The sequence below is a fragment of the Alternaria conjuncta genome (genome assembly GCF_024043145.1).
Source record: "Alternaria conjuncta strain BMP 0040 chromosome Unknown scaffold_5, whole genome shotgun sequence".
NCBI classification, from domain to species: Eukaryota; Fungi; Ascomycota; class Dothideomycetes; order Pleosporales; family Pleosporaceae; genus Alternaria; species Alternaria conjuncta.
Genome location: NW_026250094.1, coordinates 1,776,619 through 1,798,197, shown reverse-complemented (window position 1 = coordinate 1,798,197; position 21,579 = coordinate 1,776,619). Strand labels below are relative to the sequence as shown.

The window sequence follows — 21,579 nt, the reverse complement described above, 5'->3', positions numbered from 1 at the left end:
CCCCATGCAGTGCGGCTGGCTGTAGGGCACGCCCAGGTGCTTTCTTGCCCCGGTGTAGAATGCGGTTGAAGCATCCTGCATCGTCGCTCTTGGTTGCAGTTATTCCTGTGAGTACGTCTTTCGTGGACCGTCGCAGACTTCCCACAGGACAATACTGACTCTTACACAAGAATGCGTTCGCATAGTCCCAGAATGTTGCTGCGGCTTTTGCTACCCCTTTGGTATCTCCCATCGACAATTGCGATACCCTTCTTCAGTAACAATACTATCCCATCCAATCTGACCAGTGATTGTGCGACGGCCCTTCTTACAGACGTTGAACAATGTCCTCCTACCGTTGCTACCTTTGCTATTGGATATTACTACCCTCCTTCCGTGCTGGAAAAAGCATGCACAACCGCCTGCGTTACTGCCCTTGAGCAGTACGAAGCAAGCATTGCCACAGCTTGTACCGGGCAAACTTGGACGGCATACGATGAGATTGACGGTGCACCACTGGACATAATTGCCAATGTTATGCGATTCAACCACGATCTTGTTTGCCTCAAGGACGCGGGTCGCTGGTGTAATGTAGTTGCGGTTGCTGCAGCCATGCAAGCAGATCCAGGACGTAGGTAAACCGATACTCCAATCCCAACATTATGCTAACCAGAACAGAGAGCCCAATAGGCTGGGACACCGAGCCACCAAGCGGCGTGCAAGCCTCCGGACCCTGCGATTTGTGTTTCATCAAAAATCTGCAAAAGCAGGCTGGCAGTCAGTACTACGACGGACCTCAGATTCGAGAGAGTTCCTTGTACGAGTCAAAGACATCAAGCTGTGGTGTGACGGGCTACCCATTGTCTATCTCGTCTTTACCCTTCCCGCAGTGAGCATACACATATATATGTTCGCAGCTCCACACTAACTCTATACAGGCTTCCAGTCGCTAGTCCCACACCGACATCGACGGTCTGCAGTGGCAAGGAATACGACATCCAGACCGGCGATGACTGCTACAAGATATCCAAGTCTCAAGGCATAGGGACTGCCTGGCTGCTTTCAGACAATTCTCTCACTGCCTACTGCGCCAATTTTCCACAAAATGGCAAACTGTGCATCAAGAACACATGCAAAGTCTATACAGTACAGCCTGCCGATACCTGCGAGATCATGGCTAGCTCCAATAATATCACCATCGCGCAGTTGAAGGCCTGGAATCCGGTAGGTGCACAGTGCGCAGATCTCGCTTCTTTACCATTATTCTGACATTCTCAGATCATTAACGCTGGCTGTCACAACTTATACAAGATGAACGGGACTTCTATTTGCGTGTCCAATCCTGGCGTAGCATATGTCACGCCCCCAGCTATGCCTCCTCTGGCGCCAAGCACAGCCGTCAGCGCAGCACCCGTGCCTACCAATGCGAAGGACGAATCGAATCGACAATGTGGGCAGTGGTATAATGTTGAGAGCGGAGACTATTGCAACCTCGTGACACTGAGGTATGCAATAGCACTAGCTGATTTCGCATTTCTGAACCCATCCATCAACGCGAATTGCACCAATCTGCTGCTAGATATCAGCTATTGTGTAGCGCCAGTAGGAGACAGTGAGTGTATTGATACGCTAGATGATCGAAGTTTGCAGCTGACCAACTGAAGTTAACACCTACTCTGGACGACCTGGCTACCATACTCCCGGTCCTTCGGGGGTACCATGTAAGTACTTCACTTGGCACTCTATGCGTCGCATACTGATTGTGACCCTCCAGTCACCAAAGTCACGTTTACGCCCACTAAGCCCGCTACGACAACACCCTCGCCCACGCAGCTGAGCCTTGCGCTTGATACAAGAGACGATTGCTACCAGTATTTCGAGGCATCACAAATGGAAAGCGACATAACAGGAACTCTTTATCGTCACCAATGCGATTTGGCTGCAGATATCTACGGTGTAGAGATGTCCGAACTGCTCACCTGGAATCCCTCACTCGGGAACGACACCGAAGCGTCTACTTGCAGCTTCGAGCCTGGAGTCCGCTATTGTGGAAGGTTCTATTTCGAGCCCCCAAAGGCCGACCCCGAAGTAGGCCCATCGCTGGACTTTCCGATCAGAGAAGGGTATGATACGAACTGCACTGAGTTCAGGGACGTGTCTAAGGATTTCACTTGCGAGGATGTTCTGGCTTTGTTCGATCTCACCTTGGCTCAATTCTTCAAGATGAATCCGGCTGTAGGCTCAACGTGTGCGAATCTTTGGACTGAAACGGCATATTGCGTCAAGTCGCCCAACGCTCCACCGCCCGCTACGAGCGTTACTTCGACCTCAGTTGCCCCAAGCAGTACAGTTCCACCGGGACCTGGGGCACCAACGCACACTGGACAGCCTGCAAACTGTGTTCGATGGCACATCGTCGAGAAAGGGGATGATTGCTCGATTCTCGCAAACAAATACTTCATCACCTTGGAGCAATTTTATGCCTGGAATCCCGCCGTGTCGAATGATTGCCGCGACAACTTCTGGCAGGGATCGGCATACTGTGTGGGCACTTCGGATTCGATCAGCGTGAGCAGATCGGCTCCCCCGCCGTCGCCTACTCCCAGTCCTTTCGTCATACCAACGCCAAATCAAGCAAACAACGCGATCAAAGAATGCAACAAGGCTGCTCAGGCGCAGGAAGGAGACTGGTGTGCTGTAAGTCCACGATATCCGGTTCTGCGTCGCTTCTAGACTGACTCTTATCATAGTTGTTTGCTGAACGAAACGGAATCACCGACGCGCAACTATATGCGTGGAATGCAGCCTTGGATAATGGCAATGCTTGTGGCACTTCTTTTTGGAAGGATTACTGGTACTGTGTCGGTATAGCCGCGTAAACAGACATGTACAAACGCGATGTGCTACACTCGTCTCTTGTAATGTTGTTCTTGGGGCAACGTTGAGCTGTCTGCGCAGACAATGCGCTTCATGGTAGCCAGAGATCATACCCCATCACGCCTTACATATATATCGGAAGGGCTGGTACCGCCAAATGAAGCCTCCCATTTCCATATTTTTATTTCCTCGGACAAGTTGAAAATGACGGTATTGTGTTGGTGTCGGACGATTCTCGTCGGCCATCGCTTGTTCAGTAGTGATTATCGCACTGGACTGTTGTACATGAAGCCCCGTCTTCTTGAAATAGGATACACGTGCCCTGTGACTATCTTTGGAGGCCTACACGTTAGCATCTTTGAAATCACTCGCCGCGCTTGCGCAACATAACCTTGCATCATCATAGCTTGGTGTGATTGCGCTGCAGCGAACGGGCAGACCGTTAGTCTGTTCCAAGGTTCAGAAACCCTGCTAGCGCCTCGGGCCTCCCGCGTACTTATGTACTCAACAGCGTTCCCGCAACAATGGTGCGCTCACTCCCCTACCTCAGTCGCGTCATGGACAAACTACCACAAGAGCTGATCAACCGCATTGTGTATTTCGCAGAGCGTTACCCAGACCAGGAACAGCGGGCTTCCGCGATAGGACAATCTTTCGAGCCCGATGGTTCGCCATCTCAATTTCCTCGCCTCGCGATCCTCAATCGCACTTGGAAGGAAGCAGTTGAGACCATTACATTTCACCGTCTAGGCATCAAAAGCGATGAGCTGGAATCGCTTCAGTCCATCGTAACAGGAAATCGCCGCAACTATCTTTCCTGGATCAGTTTCGAAGCGGAATTGCCAACATATTCGGAAGAAGCATACGAACACAAGGAATCACGACTTGATCAACATGCCAACAACGAGGCATTTACAAAAGCTATAAGCGAACTTTTCACGGTGCTGCGAACCTGGGAAGACAACGGTGTGAAGAATGGAGTGCGGCTTACAATTGCGGGAGCTACGTGCCCGACCGACGCTCGGGAAGTGGATGAGTTCGAGATTGAGCATGGTCTCAGCAGAGATATTCAGTCCGCTCGTTGGGCAGAATCGTACCTGCGCCTTGTTGAACCCGACAATCTACCTACATTGTCTAATCTGCAGCACCTCACTATCGAGCGCACCGGCGTGCGAAGCCTTGCACCAAGCGTTGCACCAGATTTAGCAGTGGCAATGCCAGAGCTCAGGACAGTGGACTGGGAGTTTCCAGACTACGAGGCTGGTTCTGACGCGGGGTCGGATCAGGACTCGTTGGATTCAGACTATGATCCAGAGTGGGAATCGGCGACATCTCCCAAGGCGCGCGGTGAGGCGCGCGCTGAATTTGCTAATAAGCTCTCGCCGACACATTTCCGCTCACTCCATTCTGCCAACATTGTCTTTGTACACTGCACTCCTTTAGATCAGAGGTATACAGTTCCGAGCATTGTGCCAGAAGGCTACACATACGACCCGTTCAGTTCATCAATCCGAACCTTCTCACAATGTCTTACAACCCTTACCCTGAGTGCGCACGTCGACCCTACGCTATTCTGGCCATCAGACGAAAACGCGACGCCACCGTCTTGGCCACACTTGAAGTCCTTCGACATCACGTTTGACATGGTCGCTCCATCAGGCAAATGGTACTTCACTGGTGCAACACCGGTCGACGATCCCCACGACGACGCCGTGCGCGGCATTGTTGGGAGTGTCGATACGCGCGAGTTCAGCTGGCATGACTTCCGGCAGCACCCCGACCCAGAAACCTTTGATCCTTTTCTCGGCGCGCTCGCAAAAGCCGTTGATTGCATGCCTGTTCTTGAGTCCCTCATGCTTACGTCTGAGATGACGGGTAAGACGGGGAGACTGCACATTTCATATCACGCGCCGGGCCAGAAGGCGGAGTGGGGTGATGAAGGACCGGAGGATGAACAGTACAGGAGGATTTACTACGCGTGTGAGACGGGAGTATGGGTACCAGAGCCAAAGACTTCTGAAGGGCTGAAACGCGCGGGGATGCAAAGGTACGGCGGGGAGGCCATCGAGCGATACGTGGGAAGCCAGTACTATTGAATGGGATTAGATCGAATACGCACGAAAGAATATACACCCCATTCAAGTGGAGCATCATACACCTATGTCTACAAAGCCCAATTGTTGAAAAGGCTGAGGAGGCCACATTGCCTTGACAACCCACAGAGTGAAGGTCTTACGGTGATGTAGGCTTCAGGGTACCTGTTCAACTTTTCTCTTGAACGGGATGTACGTATGGACGCGGGTATGGATTTGCTGTGTGGTGTGGAGCTCGTATCAAGTATATAGTTTATTTTCTTCCCCATTCTTTTACATACGACCATAGGACACTGAGAATTAGGCTTCCCGTCCGCTCAGCTATATACAAGCAGTGTACCGGCGGATTAGTAGTTAGGTGGGTGACCACTAGCGAATCCCCGCTGTTGTATGTTTTTGCCCTCTTTTTGCCCCAGATCTGAAATGGCGACTCTCGAACTCACAGCTCTCTTTTTGCTCGAATGTGGTACGCGGGCGTGTAGTGCGGAACATCACGGTCGGTCAAAGCACACTAATGGAGTTGCGAGTCGAATAAGCTGCGCAGTTGATATGAGTTTCTTGTGTACTCTATGATACATTTTAACTAAGGTTGTGACAAAGTCCTAACGGTGTGTGTGTAGGGCTCGTTTTAACTACATACGTAGATAGCGCTGTAGGCTGCAGCAAATATGGCAGTAGTGAACAGCTTTGTTGCGATATATGCCCAAACCAAACGTTGTTTGTTATTGAGGTCGACGTACGCTCGGGCGGCATGTCGTCGCTGTATAGTCGTGGGTTTGGAGACCTCTACCGTCACGTCCGCACCACCAACGCGCGGGTGTCGTGGAATCGCTAGCTCGGGCTAGAGAAGCAGCTGTCTCAGCTTGGGAGTTTGTGTGGCTATCCATAGAGTAGCTCTTGCTGCATGTGTCCTCAAGTCTCTCCCTTCTTCTCTCCCTGCGCATCGAAGCCGAGGCCCTCTAGTTGGCGTATGAGCTCGTTGATCTTGATGACCTTCTCGAACTGCTCCGGTAGCAGCTTGTCGCCCTTGTCCTTCTTGTCCTTTAAATCCCTGGCCTGCCTCAGCTTCTTGGTGAGCTTCTTCGCTTCCTTTTCCTTCTCAACCTCAGGGTCGACAACCTTCTCAGCCTCGGGCTTCGCGACCTCCTTCTCTTTAATCTCAGCCGCTTTGCCTGCTTCTTTGGGCTCAGCAGAAGCTTCCTTGTCCTCATCTTTCCCATCACCCGCAGCGGCGGCTGCCTTCTTTCTAGCTTCCCTCCGCTTGGCGTTCTTATTCGCAGCTGGACTCGATATGCTAGTAGGCTCCTCAGTTTTCACCGCCTCGGCACCTGGCACGCCCGCCTTTCCTCTGTTGCGGAAGCCCTCAGCAGTGCGATTCTTGTAGAGTTCGACATCTTCGGGTGGGCGGTAGCCTGGGCGGACTCGGATTTCTTTGCGCAGGGTGCCGTCGGGACGGACGGATGCGGGGATATGGCGTTCGCCAGATGCGGAGGTGGTGATGCCGGCTTTGGAGATTGCGGGAGTCTCTACTGAAGGCATGGTGTCGGTCGCGCCTGCGGTGAGGTAGAGTGGAGGTAGGGTGCGCCAGAGGATGTCAGGCAGTCGCAACAGACCGGGGCACACCAATCGTCTTGGTGAGACCTCGCCAGGTCTTTTCAGGCGTCTGCGAGGAGATTTGAGGAGTTATTGGTGCGTGTCGCAGAGGTTGAGCTGGTAGCGGTGGTGGGGTTGGAAACAAAGTTCACGTCAAAGCGGAAGGCACGACGGGCCAATTAGCGCAGCGCAAATCCCCGTGACGCGAGAGCTTGAATCTTGTCGACGAACCTCAGCCTTTGACATCGCCAGTGAAGCACCACCACATCCCTCTCCGCAGTCAACCCAGCCCTCTCGACACGTCCAAAATGTCTGGCGTAAGTGAATTGATCGGACAACGTCTTTGAATGCTCGCTAATGGTCCCGCGCAGATGATCGGCACCGTCTACAAGCAAGTCTCTCCTCGCGCACACCTTGGATCGAACGAGACTAACCATCGCCTGCAGCGCGGTCCTCCGCAGCAACACCACCATGTTGTTCGCCGTCTTCGGCTCCGCCTTCGGTCTCCAACTGTAAGCCACGGCATCCGGAAGAGGAACCTGGGGAAAGGAGAGAGGCTGATAGCAGTGCAGGGCGTTCGACACAGGCTCAGAAAAGATCTGGAACGGTCTCAACCGCGGCGTAAGTCAGCCTGTTATCGTGGACATGGCATTCGCTAATACAAGTCACAGCGCCAATGGAAGGACATCAAGCAGCGATACATGGAGGCCGCCGAGGACGACGAGTAGGACATCAGCCATACCTCAGTTCGAACATGAAATAGACACTTTCTTACGGTTCTTTGGAGCGGACACTGTACATTGTGGTGTATACTACAGCATGCGAAATACCAAGGCGATGCGACCTATATCCCATACAAGAAACCCCGTCAACATGATTGCGTTTGATGGTGTGTCATGGAAGTTCCAACTTGTGACAAAAGTCTGGTACATGTCGAATAGATGATTCTAGAATACAGACAGATCAGGGCTGCATCAAACAGACCATTTGCTACTACTAGTACATGGAGGACCATGATCAGGCTATCTCGAACAAGGAGCAGAATGAACTTGTGTATTGAATAACTGATGTCTTTCCATGTGACAGCAAGTGACCGAACACTCAAAGACATTGACTGCCTTTGTCGACCCGCGGAGTTTGCAGTCGGCTGCTTGGTGGCGTCGCGCGTGCCTCGGGGGTCCGCGCTGTTTCACGAGATGATGCTCGCAATGACATAGTAGCGCGCATCTTACACCTGCACCTGCTGCTTTCTCTTACCACACCGAGCCTTCCACCAACCCAAGACTCACCCCAGTGGCTGGCCCACAAAACCAGCACTCGTACCACAAACAACCTCACGCTTGGAATTCCGTTGTTCCCTCCGCCCATCACTCGCGTCGCCCCACCATCCCGCCGCGAAAGCTGCACCATGTACATGTCCTTGCACGAGCAAGAACTATGCCGACACCTGCGCGAACTCCCACGACGACACAACTACCGCTTTGAACTCGCCGCTGACCGAGAGCTACGCGAGATTCTCTTCCGCTCTCTTGCTGGCCGCCCTGAATTCCTAGCGCACTTCTTCCCCAATGGGCTTCCCACGGATGCGGAGAAGCCCTGGAGTCTGCGCGACGCCCAGGGTGCCGTAGAAGGCGCCGAATACACAGCAGCCGCGAGAGGAAAGCCGTGCGGGCATATATTCAAGAACGGCGAGGCTACATACCGGTGTAAGACGTGCAGCGCCGACGACACCTGCGTGCTGTGCGCCCGCTGCTTTGACGCTTCCGACCATGAGGGGCACCAGGTCTTTGTCAGCGTGTCGCCCGGCAACTCTGGCTGCTGCGACTGCGGAGATGACGAGGCCTGGATACGGCCGGTACACTGCAACATACACTCGATAGACCCTGAGCGCGAGTCCAAGGCTGCAGGCAAGGCGAGAGAGGGTTCCATGCTACCAGACGAACTCGCAGAGACCATTCGCACCACTATTGCACGGACCCTCGACTACCTCATCGACGTCTTCTCCTGCTCCCCGGAGCAACTGCGCCACCCCAAGTCGGAAGAGTCGATCCTCGACGACGAGCGCAAGTCGCGCCTTACCTCACGATGGTACGACCTGGGCGACGAGACAGAGGAATGCGACGAGTTCTGCCTAGTACTGTGGAACGATGAGAAACACACGGTCAACGACGTCAGAGACCAGGTCGCTCGTGCGTGCAAACAGAAGCTGGCGTTCGGCCTGGCAAAGGCCTATGAGATCAACGACGTCGGCCGCAGTGCCATAGTCTACAGGACCGACCTGAAAGACCTCCTTCGCATGGCCAAGATTATCGAGGAGATCAAACTCACTGTCACCATTCGATCCGCGAGAGACACGTTCCGAGAGCAGATGGGTGGTGTACTCATTGAGTGGATACAGGATATCGCAGGCTGCAGTGTCGGCGAGGATAACCAGATACTCCGCCGCACCGTCTGTGAGGAGCTGCTCAAGCCATGGCGGATTGGCAGCGAAGCATCAAACCAGAGTATTGGCAAGAACGGCTTGGACGATCATGAGATGGAAGACAAGGAAGCTGAAATGGATGGCTTCTTCAACGGCATGCTACTACAGCGACGAGCTCGTATCATCCGGGTCCAGCGACAGCGAACCACCGATACCAACGACGACACTACAGCCTCTGACGACGACGATGACGACGATGGCGGGCCTGCAGCAGATACCCAAGATGATATGGACATTGACGAGGTCGGCGCTCAGGATAACGATGGCGACGTGGAGATGGAGGCATACGAAAGCGCAGACGAGGCGCTTGAAGTGTCTGAAGCCACAATGGCAGGCTACCCTGCTCCCCCACCACCGCCACCACCACCTGCACACCCGCAGCGTGCTCAACTCGAGCAGAGTGTCACGCCGGCCGAGTCAGATAGTGAGCCTATGGTTGGCGCACCGTCTCTCAGCCATGCCGAGCCGATACTGCCGGTTCCAGAGACACCTCATACCCGGTCACTGCCACTACGGCCAGCGCGGCCAGCCAAATACTGGTTAGAACGGCCTGAAAGTTACGGTAAGAAGCCTGGAACGCCACCTCACGAAGATCTCTGGCAACGTCTCAGGCTTGATCACTTGATATTGTATGATTTGCGCATGTGGAAGCAATTGCGCATCGGTATCCGCGACGTCTTCATCAGCACCGTCGTCACCATTCCTGAGTTCAAGCGCCTCTTAGGTCTACGCTTTGCCGGCGTCTATACTGCTCTCGCACAACTTTACCTCATTGCCGACCGTGAGCCTGACCACTCCATCATCAACCTTTCTCTGCAGATGTTGACAACTCCGTCTATTACGTCCGAGGTTGTCGAACGTGGCAACTTCCTTACAAACCTCATGGCTATTCTCTACACCTTCTTGACTACCCGTCAGGTCGGCTACCCTTCAAATGTCGACCCCAGAGCAACACTAGCTTTCGAGCAGGGGGCTGTGACTAACCGGCGAATGTATCACTTCTTCCTCGATATGAAGTATCTGTTGGGTTCCGAATTCGTCCAGGAGCGAATTCGCGAAGAGCCGCGGTACCTCTTACAGTTCTTAGACCTCGTAAAGCTTCACCAAGGTATCTGTCCTAATGTTCGCCAAGTGGGCGAGCATCTTGAGTTTGAGTCGGAAGCATGGATCAGCGCTTCTCTCATCACCCGAGAAATCAACAAGTTGTGTAGACACTTTGCCGAATCATTTGCCTGGAGCCGCGGTCAGGACCCGTCCAACATCCAGCGTGCTGTTCGTGCAGCCGCCAAGGTAGCCATCATCAATTCTCTAGGCGCTGAACGTAGACGCTTTGACCAGACCGAGCTCAAAGAAGAGACCAGGTTCAAGACGTTGGAGGTCTTTGAATTTGACGCCGAACCCTCTACCTTCTATGGGCCATCGTACAAGGTTGTCGATTACGTTGTCGCGACACAGCCCATGAGCTTCCATCACGCACTTCATTACACTCTATCTTGGCTCATTGATCGAGCGCGGAGCATGGATCGGAACGACATCTTGCGCTTGCTTCTATTCTCCCCCAGCGAACTGCAGATGGACTTCAACCCGGCGATGGTGTCCATTCCTGTGCATCAGCCTGAGGAATACCTATTAGCCATGTTCGACTTTCCCCTCCGAGTGTGCTCATGGCTAGCTCAGATGCGTGCAGGCATTTGGGTCAGGAACGGCATCACATTGCGACATCAGATGACGCAGTATCGAAGTGTATCGCAGAGAGACGTGTCGCACCAGCGAGACATCTTTCTCCTGCAGTCTGCACTCGTCCTTTGCGATCCGTCGGTCTTCCTAGCGTCAATGATTGACCGATTCGGGCTAAACGGATGGATGACTGGCAAGTACGAAGCCAGTCACCATGGGTTCGAGGACAGCCAAGCTATTGACGTGGTTGAGGACTTTGTGCATCTGCTCATCATCATTCTCAGCGAGCGCACATCGTTGATACCTGCGGAGGACAACGATGAGTCTCAATTAGCGTCTATGCGCAAGGACATTGCTCATGTACTGTGCTTCAAGCCACTCTCTTTCTCTGACATGACCGCACGACTGTCAGATCGGATTCAGAACATGGACGAGTTCCCCGCTGTCTTGTCTGAAATGACCAGATTCCGAGCTCCAGAGGGATTATCTGACAGCGGGACTTTCGAATTGAAGGAGGAGTACATCGATTTGGTAGATCCTTACCTTCATCAGTACAACCGCAACCAGAGAGAGGAAGCAGAGAACACATACAAGGCCTACATGGCCAAGAAGACTGGAAAACAAGCTAGCGACATCGTCTATGAGCCGAAGCTCCGCCCGATTCCTTCAGGTCTGTTCCAAGACCTGTCAGCATTCACCAGAACACCGTTGTTTACGCAGATCATATACTACCTACTGGCATATGGGTTGAGGGCAGGATCGGCCACACCGAGCATACCAGCCACTCGCGTGGAAACATACATCCAGTTTGTCTTACAGCTCCTTCTTGTCGCTATCCTCGAGGACAAGAGTGGAGAGCATGGGTGGTCCGAGAAGATGCCCGACTCTTTTGTCACGTCAGTGTTGACCAAGAACGCAAATGTGGGCGTCAAAGACCACCCCACTGTTCTATCGATCCTGAAGACCCTGCAAGACAACGAAGCCTTCAAGGCATGCGAGCCGAAGATAAGCCTGATTCTTCATAGGCTCAAGCAACGCCAGCAAGAATCTTTCATCATTGCAGCGGCGGCAATCAACATGCCAGCCGACAGGATGGATACTGCCTCACCCGCACCTCAGGATAAGGAACACAAAGAGCTCAAGAAGAAGCAAGCACTCGACCGACAGGCGAAAGTTATGGCAGCCTTCAAAGAGCAACAGGGCAAGTTCTTGGCCAACCAGGAGTTCGACTGGGGTGAAGATGACTTTAGCGATTTGGAAGATGAGACCGGCGGGCTCGTTGAGCAAGAGAAGACCCTGAAATACCCCTCCGGTACATGCATCTTGTGTCAGGAAGACTGCAACGAGCAAAGACTCTACGGTTCTTTTGGATATATTTCTGAGAGCAGAATCATGCGGCAAACTCCTCTCGAGGATGAAGAGTGGGTGGACGAAGTCGTGCAGACGCCGGCCAGTCTCGATCGATCTGCTGAGGACCTGCGTCCATTCGGTGTGGCCGGCAAGAACCGGCGTACGGTAGAGAAGGTCACTGCTTCAGGTGAGCGCGTTACCAGCGAAAGACAAGAACTAGGAAAAGGATTCCCTCCTCTTTCGGTCACACCTGGTCCAGTCACTACTGGTTGCGGACACATCATGCATTTTGCATGCTTTGAGGTATACCTGAATGCTACGCAGAGACGTCATGTCAGCCAGATTGCGCGCAATCACCCCGAGCGGCCTGAGCTAAAGGAGTTTATGTGTCCCCTGTGCAAGGCCCTTGGAAACATCTTTTTGCCAATCATCTGGAAAGCAAAGAAGGTGTCTAGCACGGGCGTCCTTGAGACGGAGGAGCCATTCGATACCTGGCTGGAATCACAACTGGTTGCAACCCACAAGAGTCTGGAGAAGGGTCTGAAGGTTCCAGCAGACTTGTCGCACGATCAAAAGATGCTGTATGAATACGCAGAACGGGACTTCATTCAGCCAATATCGAGTCGTTTGCCTGATCTGCTGAAGCCACCGCTACCTTCGACTGGCCTTGCTCTGTCACAATCAGGACAACTTGCACCTCGGTTCCAGGTCCCAGCGTTCCTGGGTGTGCAGCCTCCTGAGGCCCCCGAAGCTGGCTTAGGGTCTTCTCAGAGCAGTCCAGCTCTCACACAGGATGTTCCAATGGGAGAACTGATCAAGATCTACCATAGGCTGAGAGAGACCTTGAAAGTCAACAACGTTCACTCCTCGTTCGCATATCCACATACACCCGCAGTGACACACGACTTCACGCATACCGACGCGCTTGCACAAGCTCTTGGATATTCTATCGCCGCCGCCGAGATTGCTCAGCGAGGCGTGCAGTCCGAATCGGTGCGTGGGACGTTGATCGACAAGATCTCTCCGCAAGCGATCACTCATCTCCGGGTGTTCTCTGAGACCGTCTCGTCGTACATCGCCATCGGAAGCCTTCGCGGTCAGGGCCCAACCAAGACCACGGATGAGTTTTCGGAAAATCAGCGTCGCCAGTTCCGCCAGCTGTTGGTCGGACATCCAGGTATCTCTGACCCAGATGTACTGAGTTTTGATCTTAAGAGCATCGCACCGCTACTATGCCAAGATCCGTTCATCTTCCTCTCAGAGTGCGCGGTGGGTGTCGTGCCGGCAACCAATCTCGACATCCACCACATAATGCGGCTGTGTTACCTTGCTGAGATCGTGCGGGTGGTCTTTGTTTTCGCACTAGGTGTGAAGAACCAAGCTGCCGAGGAAATGGCCCTCCATCCAGAACCCTTCGTGTCGTCCCCCGAGCAGTTTATCAGTGAGGAGAAAGTCAGTAGTGGGTTCATGTCGTCGCCTGACCAGATGAACAATCTGCTCTTCTTTGTCTGTGTCGTATTCAACGTCGTCAACACGGGCGATTCACCCACCTCGTTGGACACAGACAACATGTCCATTCCATCACAGTTCAAAGAACCCAACTTCCTCGGCTTCATACAAACCATGGTTTCAACCTACGCTCTGCCTTTCGTCCGTAAATCGGCTATTCTCATGCACGTGCGCTACGGTATCGACCTCCCACTTGTCCCCACCGAACGCGCAGATGAGCCCGAACTCGCACGTCTCTCCTCCATCCTCCGACTACCGTCCCTCGACGAGATATTTGCTTCCTTCGCTAGCGGTACATCAGCAGCCCACACAACGCGCTCCATCGTAGGAGGCTGGCTCCGCCATCTCCTCTGGGCCCAAGCCGGCAACAACCCGCTCAAGCCCGTAGTCTCCCTCTCCCATCCCGCCATCTTCGAACTCGTCGGCCTACCGAAGAACTACGACACCCTAACCGACGAAGCGATACGCCGCCGCTGCCCCACAACCGGCAAAGAACTGACAGACCCCGCACTCTGCCTCTTCTGCGGCGAGATCATGTGCAGCCAAGCCGTATGCTGCATGACGAATAAGAACCGTGGAGGCTGTAATCAGCATCTAGCAAAGTACGTTCTCCCCTCACATGCCTTACACCCTCCAAGAACTCATACTAACACATCAACCCCACAGATGCGGCGGCCAAATCGGTCTCTTCATACACATCCGCAAATGCATGATTCTCTTCCTCAATCTCGACCACGGCACCTGGCACGTCGCGCCTTACCTCGACAAGCACGGTGAGGTTGACCCCGCGCTGCGCCGTCACCACCAGCTTTTCCTAAACCAGAAGCGGTATGATGCATTGCTGAGGAAGGTTTGGCTGGAAGGCGGAGTGCAGAGTCTTATCGCGAGGAGGCTGGAGGGCGATGTCAACAACGGGGGGTGGGAGAGCTTGTAGATTTCGGGGTCTCATTGTTATGATTGTACAAGTGTAGCGTTTGTAGTAGGCGTTTTGCAATTGATTGTATTGTATGTGGCATGCCTTGAAGATGAATGCTGTTGTCACGTTGAATGGTGTTCATGTAGAACGTGCTTAATCTCACCCGGAAGCGGAATGAGCTTTTGTGTTTGAGCGATTATACATTGTGTTATAAATGATGGGGCACACACGTTATCGAATCGACCAAGAATTTGTCCAAAAATATAAAGCGGTGATCCAGCCTTCGGAATTCTTCGAGGACTTCGACGATCGCAACGCGTTGCATGGCTGTCGTCAGCACAATAGTTCCAGCCAGCTGACAGCTATTGGCGGATGACCATATTCATGCTGGGCTGCACGAGCATCGAGCTTACCTTCGGCTTTGTGTGTATCTTCAGCCCCAAGAAGTCCGCCTATTTATGTTGCCAGTCGATCAGGCCATCGTAGGAAGTACGGTCAAAATGGTATGCCCTCCGGGAGTTCGCGTTTTACGACTTCCTAATGCCAGTCCTCCGTGCATAGCTCGTCCATGTCTTCCGCGCGTAGATACCGGAGGTGGTCTTGTGTGCCGTACGTCATGTTCAGTTCGTCGTCGATGGAGAGGTCGGTGGGAAGCACGATCGCGGGGGCTGGGATTGGAGTTCAACTAAACCAGGCATAGAACTTTATGCGAATTAGTATTCGTCGTAGTTGCCACAGTGTTTACTTACTGCCTCCATGTTGCTGTAAAGCGTGCTTGCGAGTACGTTTCCGGGTCCGTCCAGCCGTTGGATCAGCCTGTATCGAAGCGCAGAAGTGTCATACACCAACTTCGCACACCATTGTCTTGCGCAAGAGCTTGTCTGCTCATGAAGTTTTCTCGATCCAGGAAGTCGGCTTCGGGAAGCGGTTACCCAAAAGCGGCAGCTGCTGGTTTGTTACATGCTGATTGTTAGTCATTGGTCGCTCCGCCAAAATTCACACCTAACGACACGGAGGCTTTCTGAACAAAGAGACAGTGACGTCGGTCTTTTCATCGCGTTGTGGCCAAATTGATAGTGTCGCTCGTGCGTTGTTGATGTCGTTATCTAAGGATTAAGCCAGAAGACGCGTCGACCCGTGGACGCGTCAGAGCTCCCGAGGTCCGCGCGCCAAGACTACCTAGCCTGCTTCCAAACACCTGACAGCTGCGCCAGCTTGGGGTACATTCATTGACATGGCACTCCTGCAAGAATACGCATATCGCATGAATCACCTAGATAGTTTCACCATCGCAAGCGCACACTCTGCATTGCGATTAGCAGACAACGGAGCCCAGCCTGGACAGCAAGCCACAGCGCGCAGAGAGAAGCTCGACCGCATGAACAATATTTAGGTAAACGATTAAGTTTAATAATTGTTAATCTACAGAGCTTGAGAAAAAGAGTCTAGACTTGGAAACAGCGAAACCTCAGTCTCCGCCTACTCATCCCAGTTATGATAAGCAACGGGTGAGATATCCTGTCCACCATACGCGGTACCACCAAAGTCGAGGTACCCCTGCGCCCCCGAATAAGGAATGCGCGCGATATCCTCGTAATCGCCCATAACCCACACACTCTGCATACCCATAATCATATGCTGCAGCACATGACAATGCAGCATCCAGCAGCCCGGGTCCAACACCCTAAGTCTCCAGCAGCGCCATCCACCTTCCTCTCCCGCAGTACCCTTGGTACGGTAGCGGTACAGGTTCGTAGTGTCGCGCCTGACAGGGTTGTAGTTCTCGAGCTTCTTCTCGTTCTCAAAAGGATCGAAAGTGCCGTTTCCGCTGCCGCAGTCGTAGAAATGCGCGCCGTGAAGATGGAACGGGTGGTAGTCGAAGCCACCGTTGTTGTCGACGAGAGAGCCGGTGTTCTCTAAGATGATTTCGATGACTTCGCCGAGCTTGGCGGGCCAGGTTAGCGTGTATGGGTCCCAGCCACCGTTGGCCATGGCGGCGGTGTAGTTGGGCATGGCTGCGGGGCCGTTCTTGTAGATGTCGACGAGGTAGGGCGGGCTGTTGGCGGTGGTCTCTTCGGTCCAGTTTAGGCCGTCGAGTTGCCAGATTGTAGTGGATTGCTTGAGTTGCACGTTGTTGATGTGAACGCGGCGGGTTATCTCCGAGGCTTTGGGGAAGTTGTTGGGGACGAGGGGCTCGAGAGCATATTCGAGGAAGTCGTAGGTGGCATTGGTGAAAGTCAGAGGGGCAACCGTGGGTGCGGTGGTGGTCTTGGGTCCTGAGCTTGGGTAGCGCAGGATACCGAAGCCGGTGTAGATTGCAGGTCGGTCTTTGGTCTCCCATTGCATGATGTATTCAGTCTGGTTGCCGAGCTCCTCTACTGTCTTTGTGCTGAAGAGAGCGTCGAAACGTTGGCCGGATGAAAGCATCATGTGGTCTGTAGTGTGGGGTTGCGTGTAGCCACCATCGGCTTCGATAACGTCGAACTTGGAATGGCCCTCGATACCGAACGATACCATCGATATGGCTGTTGCACCTACAAAGCGCATGCGGTAGGTCTTGCCCGGCTCGACTTCGATAACTGGTAGCTCACAAGTGCCCTCGCCAGCTGTTTCACCAATGGCAACACCGACACCATTTAGAAGCACTGCGTTGACCTCACCAGTCCACTTGAATGGCGTCGCAACGAGACCATCTTCCATTACCTCATCAGTCTTGTTGTAGTAGTCTTGGAGGAAGACGATGCGCTCTTCATCGTACTCAAACGGAGGAGGACCAAAGTCTTCGATGATGAGCGGCCCTGCTGCAGAGATGGCCTGGAAGCCGATATGAGAGTGGTAGAAGTAGGTTCCGGCATCCTCGACTTCAGGATGAATCTCATAGTCGAAGCATCTGTGAGGTGCGATCGGCCATTGGCTGACAGGTGAGCCGTCACTGAAAGGTGCAGTACGTTGACTGAGGCCATGCCAATGCTAGTGCGTATTAGTTATATAGTCGTGCGATAGTCTAGTTTATCCATACCATGGTTGTGTTGTACTCTTCCATGTCATTGCAGACTCGCACCCAACTCGTCTTCCCGGCTGGGAGACGTAGTTCGGGTCCAGGGGATGTACCGTTTACCAACGCAGACATGCGAGTCTGGCATGCTACAGTGTGGTTCTCGTATGTAACCGAAAGGTAGAAGTCCGGAGTGAACCCTCCATCGTGTGTGTGGAGACAGGAGTCGTTTCCTGTGGGGTAAGAACTGTTCGTTCCTGTTGGGTAGGGTGCATTCGGCTCTTCGCCCACGACTGAATGCGCCGCTCCCAGAAGCAAACCAAAGACCAAAGAGGTGAACATCTTGGACGAGATGCGATGAACTGAAGTGAGGTATCGTGTAAGCACTGCCCAGCCTTATAAGCACACCTCCTAATATAACACGTCAAGGTGGCGCGCCTCCTCTGGCGGTGCACAATCTGACACAGCTAGTTTACCATCTACGAACCGTGATCTACGTCAGCATCGCTGACGGCAGGGTTAGACCCATGAGGGCCGTTAGTACAGCCCAACACTTCCTGGAGAAGGCCCGAGATCTCGCCGAACGCGAAAGCTACCGTCTAGATGGCAATTAGTTTGCGACCCTGCGTCCGTCCACAACATCGCGAAACATATTCTCCATGTTCAGCAGAGCATCAGTACGTTGTATACAAAAATACTTGCGGCTGTCAAAATAGAGTTGCCATCGTCGCGTGGAGTTTAGGTTTCCTGCTAACGCACCGTAAGCCCCCTATCAGACTTGGGTGCGGACCGAATGGCGGTTCTTACTCGCCATTGCAATTACCGGATCGTCCGGGAGGTACTGTAGAACAGATGGAAGTCGACTAGAAGCACAGAAGTAATGAATAGCCTGAATGGTGATGAAGACAGTCTCGCCGGGCCCCTGATCATCAAACCTTGAGAAGCACCGACTATAAGTACAACTTTGTACCATCTGCAGCCTTACCCAACGGCAGTTCTCCCTCTATATATACATCGGCCCTCCTCTTCTGAAACCGCGTCGCATCGTCAACGTCATCGATATCATGTTCGCCCAATTCGTCTTACCGTTCCTCGCGATGCAGATGCTCGCATCAGCAACTCCGCATCAACACCGAAGAGCCAACGGCGTCGAGATTACGAGTCTGACAAAAAATGTCACATCGACTAGCGGAACCGGCAATGTCGCTGCGGCGGGTAACCTTTCACCATTCGGCGACATTGGTGTAGGCTGCGGCATCAACTGGCAAGCCGATGTATCGTACGGAGGTATGTATTCCAATTACTATGCGGCCGGTTTTAACTAACGCACGCGATACAGGCGGACTCCAGGCTGGATCCAGCGACTTTGGTCTGGGAAGCGGCTTCAACATGACTCCGGAAGCCATCATTATCGGCGCTGGAATCGGCATGAATGCGGCGAATGCGAGCGCGAACATCCAGTTTCATGGGTCGAAGAACGGAAGCGTCGAGCTAGTATTCGAGAGTTCCGCACCGATCGTGTGCACGCCAGGGTTCAAGGATGGAAAGTCGACGGTTTCATGCAAGACAGTGTCTGTGTAGATGGTGGCAAACTAGGAAAGTTCGATCGATACCAGATGCACCGTGTGGAGAACAGCTGAGAGGGAAGAGGGTCGGGAAAGAGAAGAAGCAGAGAGGACATGGCCCGTGCGACTAGCGAACCCCGCCATTGCATGAGGTACGGGGAATTTAATCTTCGTCTTCATCCTGCAGATATCGTAAATCTTGATATCATTTAATGGAGAACTTTACACAGTCCACGCCTCTTGAAGCGCACCTACAACGAATCAAGCCTCTTGATACTCTTGACTCATCTTGACCCTTTGGATGCAACTCATCTCCAAACGCAGTCCCATCGGCTGGATTTTCATTTTGCGCTTGCGGTATACTTCTTGAGGATGAAGCCAAAGTATTGGAAAGTGTCTCCTCCACCCATGATTTCCATCTCAAGATCCCACTCGTTATCCCGGTTCAGGATAGGCTTGATGAAGTGAGGCTGTCGGTATGTGATGTAGAGAAAGACACCGTCATCTTTCAATACCCTCCAGACCTTTGCGCAATTAGCATGTGTCGGAGCTTACACATTCGTGCCTCGTCAGTCTACGTACCTCGCTGAGATACCTTCCGCTGTTCTCCATAACCTCCTCGGGTGGACTCCATGGACTGCCGTAGATCATGGCATCTAGCGTGCCTTTGTCGAAGGCGACATCCACAGAGTTGCTATCGATACCCTTCATATCCCGTACATCACCAACTCTCCACTCTACTTGAGGTTCATTTGAGTGCCGCGATTTCATCAGATCGACGACTATTGAGGAAAAGTCAATACAGAGCTGGTTCGTGTAGCCTCGCTTTAGGAGATCGTATGGGACGGTCTGGGAACGGGTCAGTGATTTGAGATCTTTAGTCACAAAAGCAACGGCGCATTGTTAGTGAAAAGAAAGTAATGTTTTGCGATTCTATCATCGCTTGGGTGTTGGAGTTGAGCCGCTCACGGCGTTCCGCAGCATGATGATGGGAAACCTACACTATCGCCGCTGCCCAAGTGAAGAATTTTTCCATCCTTCCCCTCTTCCCTTGTCTTGTCGAACAAATGCTTCTTGAAGAACGGCTCTAAGTCCTCGAAAGCGCGAAACCACTCATGTGTTGGCTTGGTTCCGTCGGCCTTTGCGTACCGTTGGTCCCAAAACTCTGAATGGCCGAGCGCTTGCGCCTCGTCAGTACTGGACGGCATGGTGTGTCTGGTCGAGCGCGATTTTCGTGCAGTCGTTTAGAGAGGACTCATAGAAAGAAAATACTTGCGCAACCCGTTAGATCAAAGACTTGGCCGCTATGCAGTTGTGGCGCAGTTGCTGCCCTTCAATTTGAGGCAAGGATGTGGGGCATCGGCGCGCTTATCTAGGCAAGTGCGACAGTGAGACGCAACCCTACGCATTACCTAGGGAAATGCTAACCCTTCGTACAAAAGTCGCAGAACAGACATCATGATGCGCCATCAACCAGTACCATAGATGCGCGTGTCTCGACGCTTGCAGGCTTGCTCGAAGGAATGGACGCGCGAGAGCGCGTCATAGCAGGCCGCGCATCCGTGTCACAGGAGGACCAAAAAGAGAAGCCGCAGGCTGGCGCGTAATCAAGTTCTATGGCGGCAACAGATAAGAGTATGTTACACAAGACCCCAATCTATTATCTGACATGTATATATCCGCATCCTCTGCTAACTCAGTCGTAGTAAGGCACTAATCCCACGGTCGTGCTCGTAAAACCCATTCCGTTTGCCTGGTCCGTCGGCCAGTACATCGCCGTATTGGGAGCACGGGGAGAAACATGGTACAGTACTGTAGAAAAGGATGTCAGCTCGCTATCCAGTCGCGACCTGCCAGGGAAGGAGTACTCACACCGCATTGACAACATCGCCAGACACAAGCCGTTGTTTCCTCCCGAGGCACAGTCAGTTGAACTAGTTTGCAGGTGGAAGAGGGATGCCATACAGGCACGCTCATCCATACCATCACGGCCATGCTCGCCCACAGCTCCAGGGTCACAATCAGCCATAATGGCACGGTCATGTCGACGGCGGCTTCCCGTCGATGCCAGTGGAAGCAGAGCCGATGTCGTGACCCGCTGTGATATCACCTGTAGGACCGGTGCTGTTGTTTTGCGTTATAGGAGAGGCCTCAGGACAGGGAGAGCCCCAAACTAGTGCCAGACTGATACTGGCGATGCCGAATACTGCCACCACGGTGATCAGGAAGTCCCGATCCCAAGCGCTCTTGAATAGGCCCATTCCGCTGGACCAGAAGGTCTACCAATCTTTGTAAACGGAAAGACTTTTCCCGCGATGCGGATTCGATCGATGATGTAGTTGAGGAGTTGGACGAAGAGAGGTGGCGGCGGCGAAGTCGTACAGGCGCAGATACGGTTCTGCTGGTAGCGAGATATCGAGGTCGGTGATGGGACGGAGTGGGATGAAAATGTGTGGCTAGATGTAGAGTGGGATCTTGGCTTCAGATGTGTCCAGGGATAGGTATATAAAGACCATTGTGTGCGACGGGTGTCAGCGCGGATT

General features: G+C 53.0%; 7 protein-coding genes across 7 annotated transcripts; 4 read left to right on the top strand and 3 right to left on the bottom strand.

The window, feature by feature from the left end:
* Positions 1 to 591: 591 nt before the first annotated feature.
* J4E85_004230 (uncharacterized protein) lies at positions 592 to 2,858 on the top strand (the record flags this gene model as incomplete). Its single annotated transcript, XM_051468491.1, has 6 exons — positions 592 to 610; positions 658 to 796; positions 918 to 1,203; positions 1,258 to 1,429; positions 1,754 to 2,676; positions 2,730 to 2,858. 6 exons carry the CDS (start codon positions 592 to 594, stop codon positions 2,856 to 2,858), a joined length of 1,668 nt encoding a protein of 555 aa, XP_051328083.1.
* A 522-nt stretch (positions 2,859 to 3,380) lies between these two features.
* J4E85_004229 (uncharacterized protein) lies at positions 3,381 to 4,952 on the top strand (the record flags this gene model as incomplete). The annotated part of the gene is made up of 1 exon (XM_051468490.1): positions 3,381 to 4,952. The coding sequence occupies one exon, from the start codon at positions 3,381 to 3,383 to the stop codon at positions 4,950 to 4,952; it is 1,572 nt and encodes a 523-aa protein (XP_051328082.1).
* Positions 4,953 to 5,861: 909 nt separating this feature from the next.
* J4E85_004228 (uncharacterized protein) lies at positions 5,862 to 6,488 on the bottom strand (the record flags this gene model as incomplete). The annotated part of the gene is made up of 1 exon (XM_051468489.1): positions 5,862 to 6,488. The coding sequence occupies one exon, from the start codon at positions 6,486 to 6,488 to the stop codon at positions 5,862 to 5,864; it is 627 nt and encodes a 208-aa protein (XP_051328081.1).
* Positions 6,489 to 7,950: 1,462 nt separating this feature from the next.
* J4E85_004227 (uncharacterized protein) lies at positions 7,951 to 14,494 on the top strand (the record flags this gene model as incomplete). Its single annotated transcript, XM_051468488.1, has 2 exons — positions 7,951 to 14,162; positions 14,227 to 14,494. 2 exons carry the CDS (start codon positions 7,951 to 7,953, stop codon positions 14,492 to 14,494), a joined length of 6,480 nt encoding a protein of 2,159 aa, XP_051328080.1.
* A 1,461-nt stretch (positions 14,495 to 15,955) lies between these two features.
* Positions 15,956 to 17,606, bottom strand: J4E85_004226 (uncharacterized protein; the record flags this gene model as incomplete). Its single annotated transcript, XM_051468487.1, has 2 exons — positions 15,956 to 17,446; positions 17,496 to 17,606. The coding sequence occupies 2 exons, from the start codon at positions 17,604 to 17,606 to the stop codon at positions 15,956 to 15,958; spliced, it is 1,602 nt and encodes a 533-aa protein (XP_051328079.1).
* A 929-nt stretch (positions 17,607 to 18,535) lies between these two features.
* On the top strand, positions 18,536 to 19,052 carry J4E85_004225 (uncharacterized protein; the record flags this gene model as incomplete). The annotated part of the gene is made up of 2 exons (XM_051468486.1): positions 18,536 to 18,758; positions 18,811 to 19,052. The coding sequence occupies 2 exons, from the start codon at positions 18,536 to 18,538 to the stop codon at positions 19,050 to 19,052; spliced, it is 465 nt and encodes a 154-aa protein (XP_051328078.1).
* A 325-nt stretch (positions 19,053 to 19,377) lies between these two features.
* J4E85_004224 (uncharacterized protein) lies at positions 19,378 to 20,244 on the bottom strand (the record flags this gene model as incomplete). The annotated part of the gene is made up of 3 exons (XM_051468485.1): positions 19,378 to 19,560; positions 19,619 to 19,885; positions 20,038 to 20,244. The coding sequence occupies 3 exons, from the start codon at positions 20,242 to 20,244 to the stop codon at positions 19,378 to 19,380; spliced, it is 657 nt and encodes a 218-aa protein (XP_051328077.1).
* Positions 20,245 to 21,579: the final 1,335 nt, after the last annotated feature.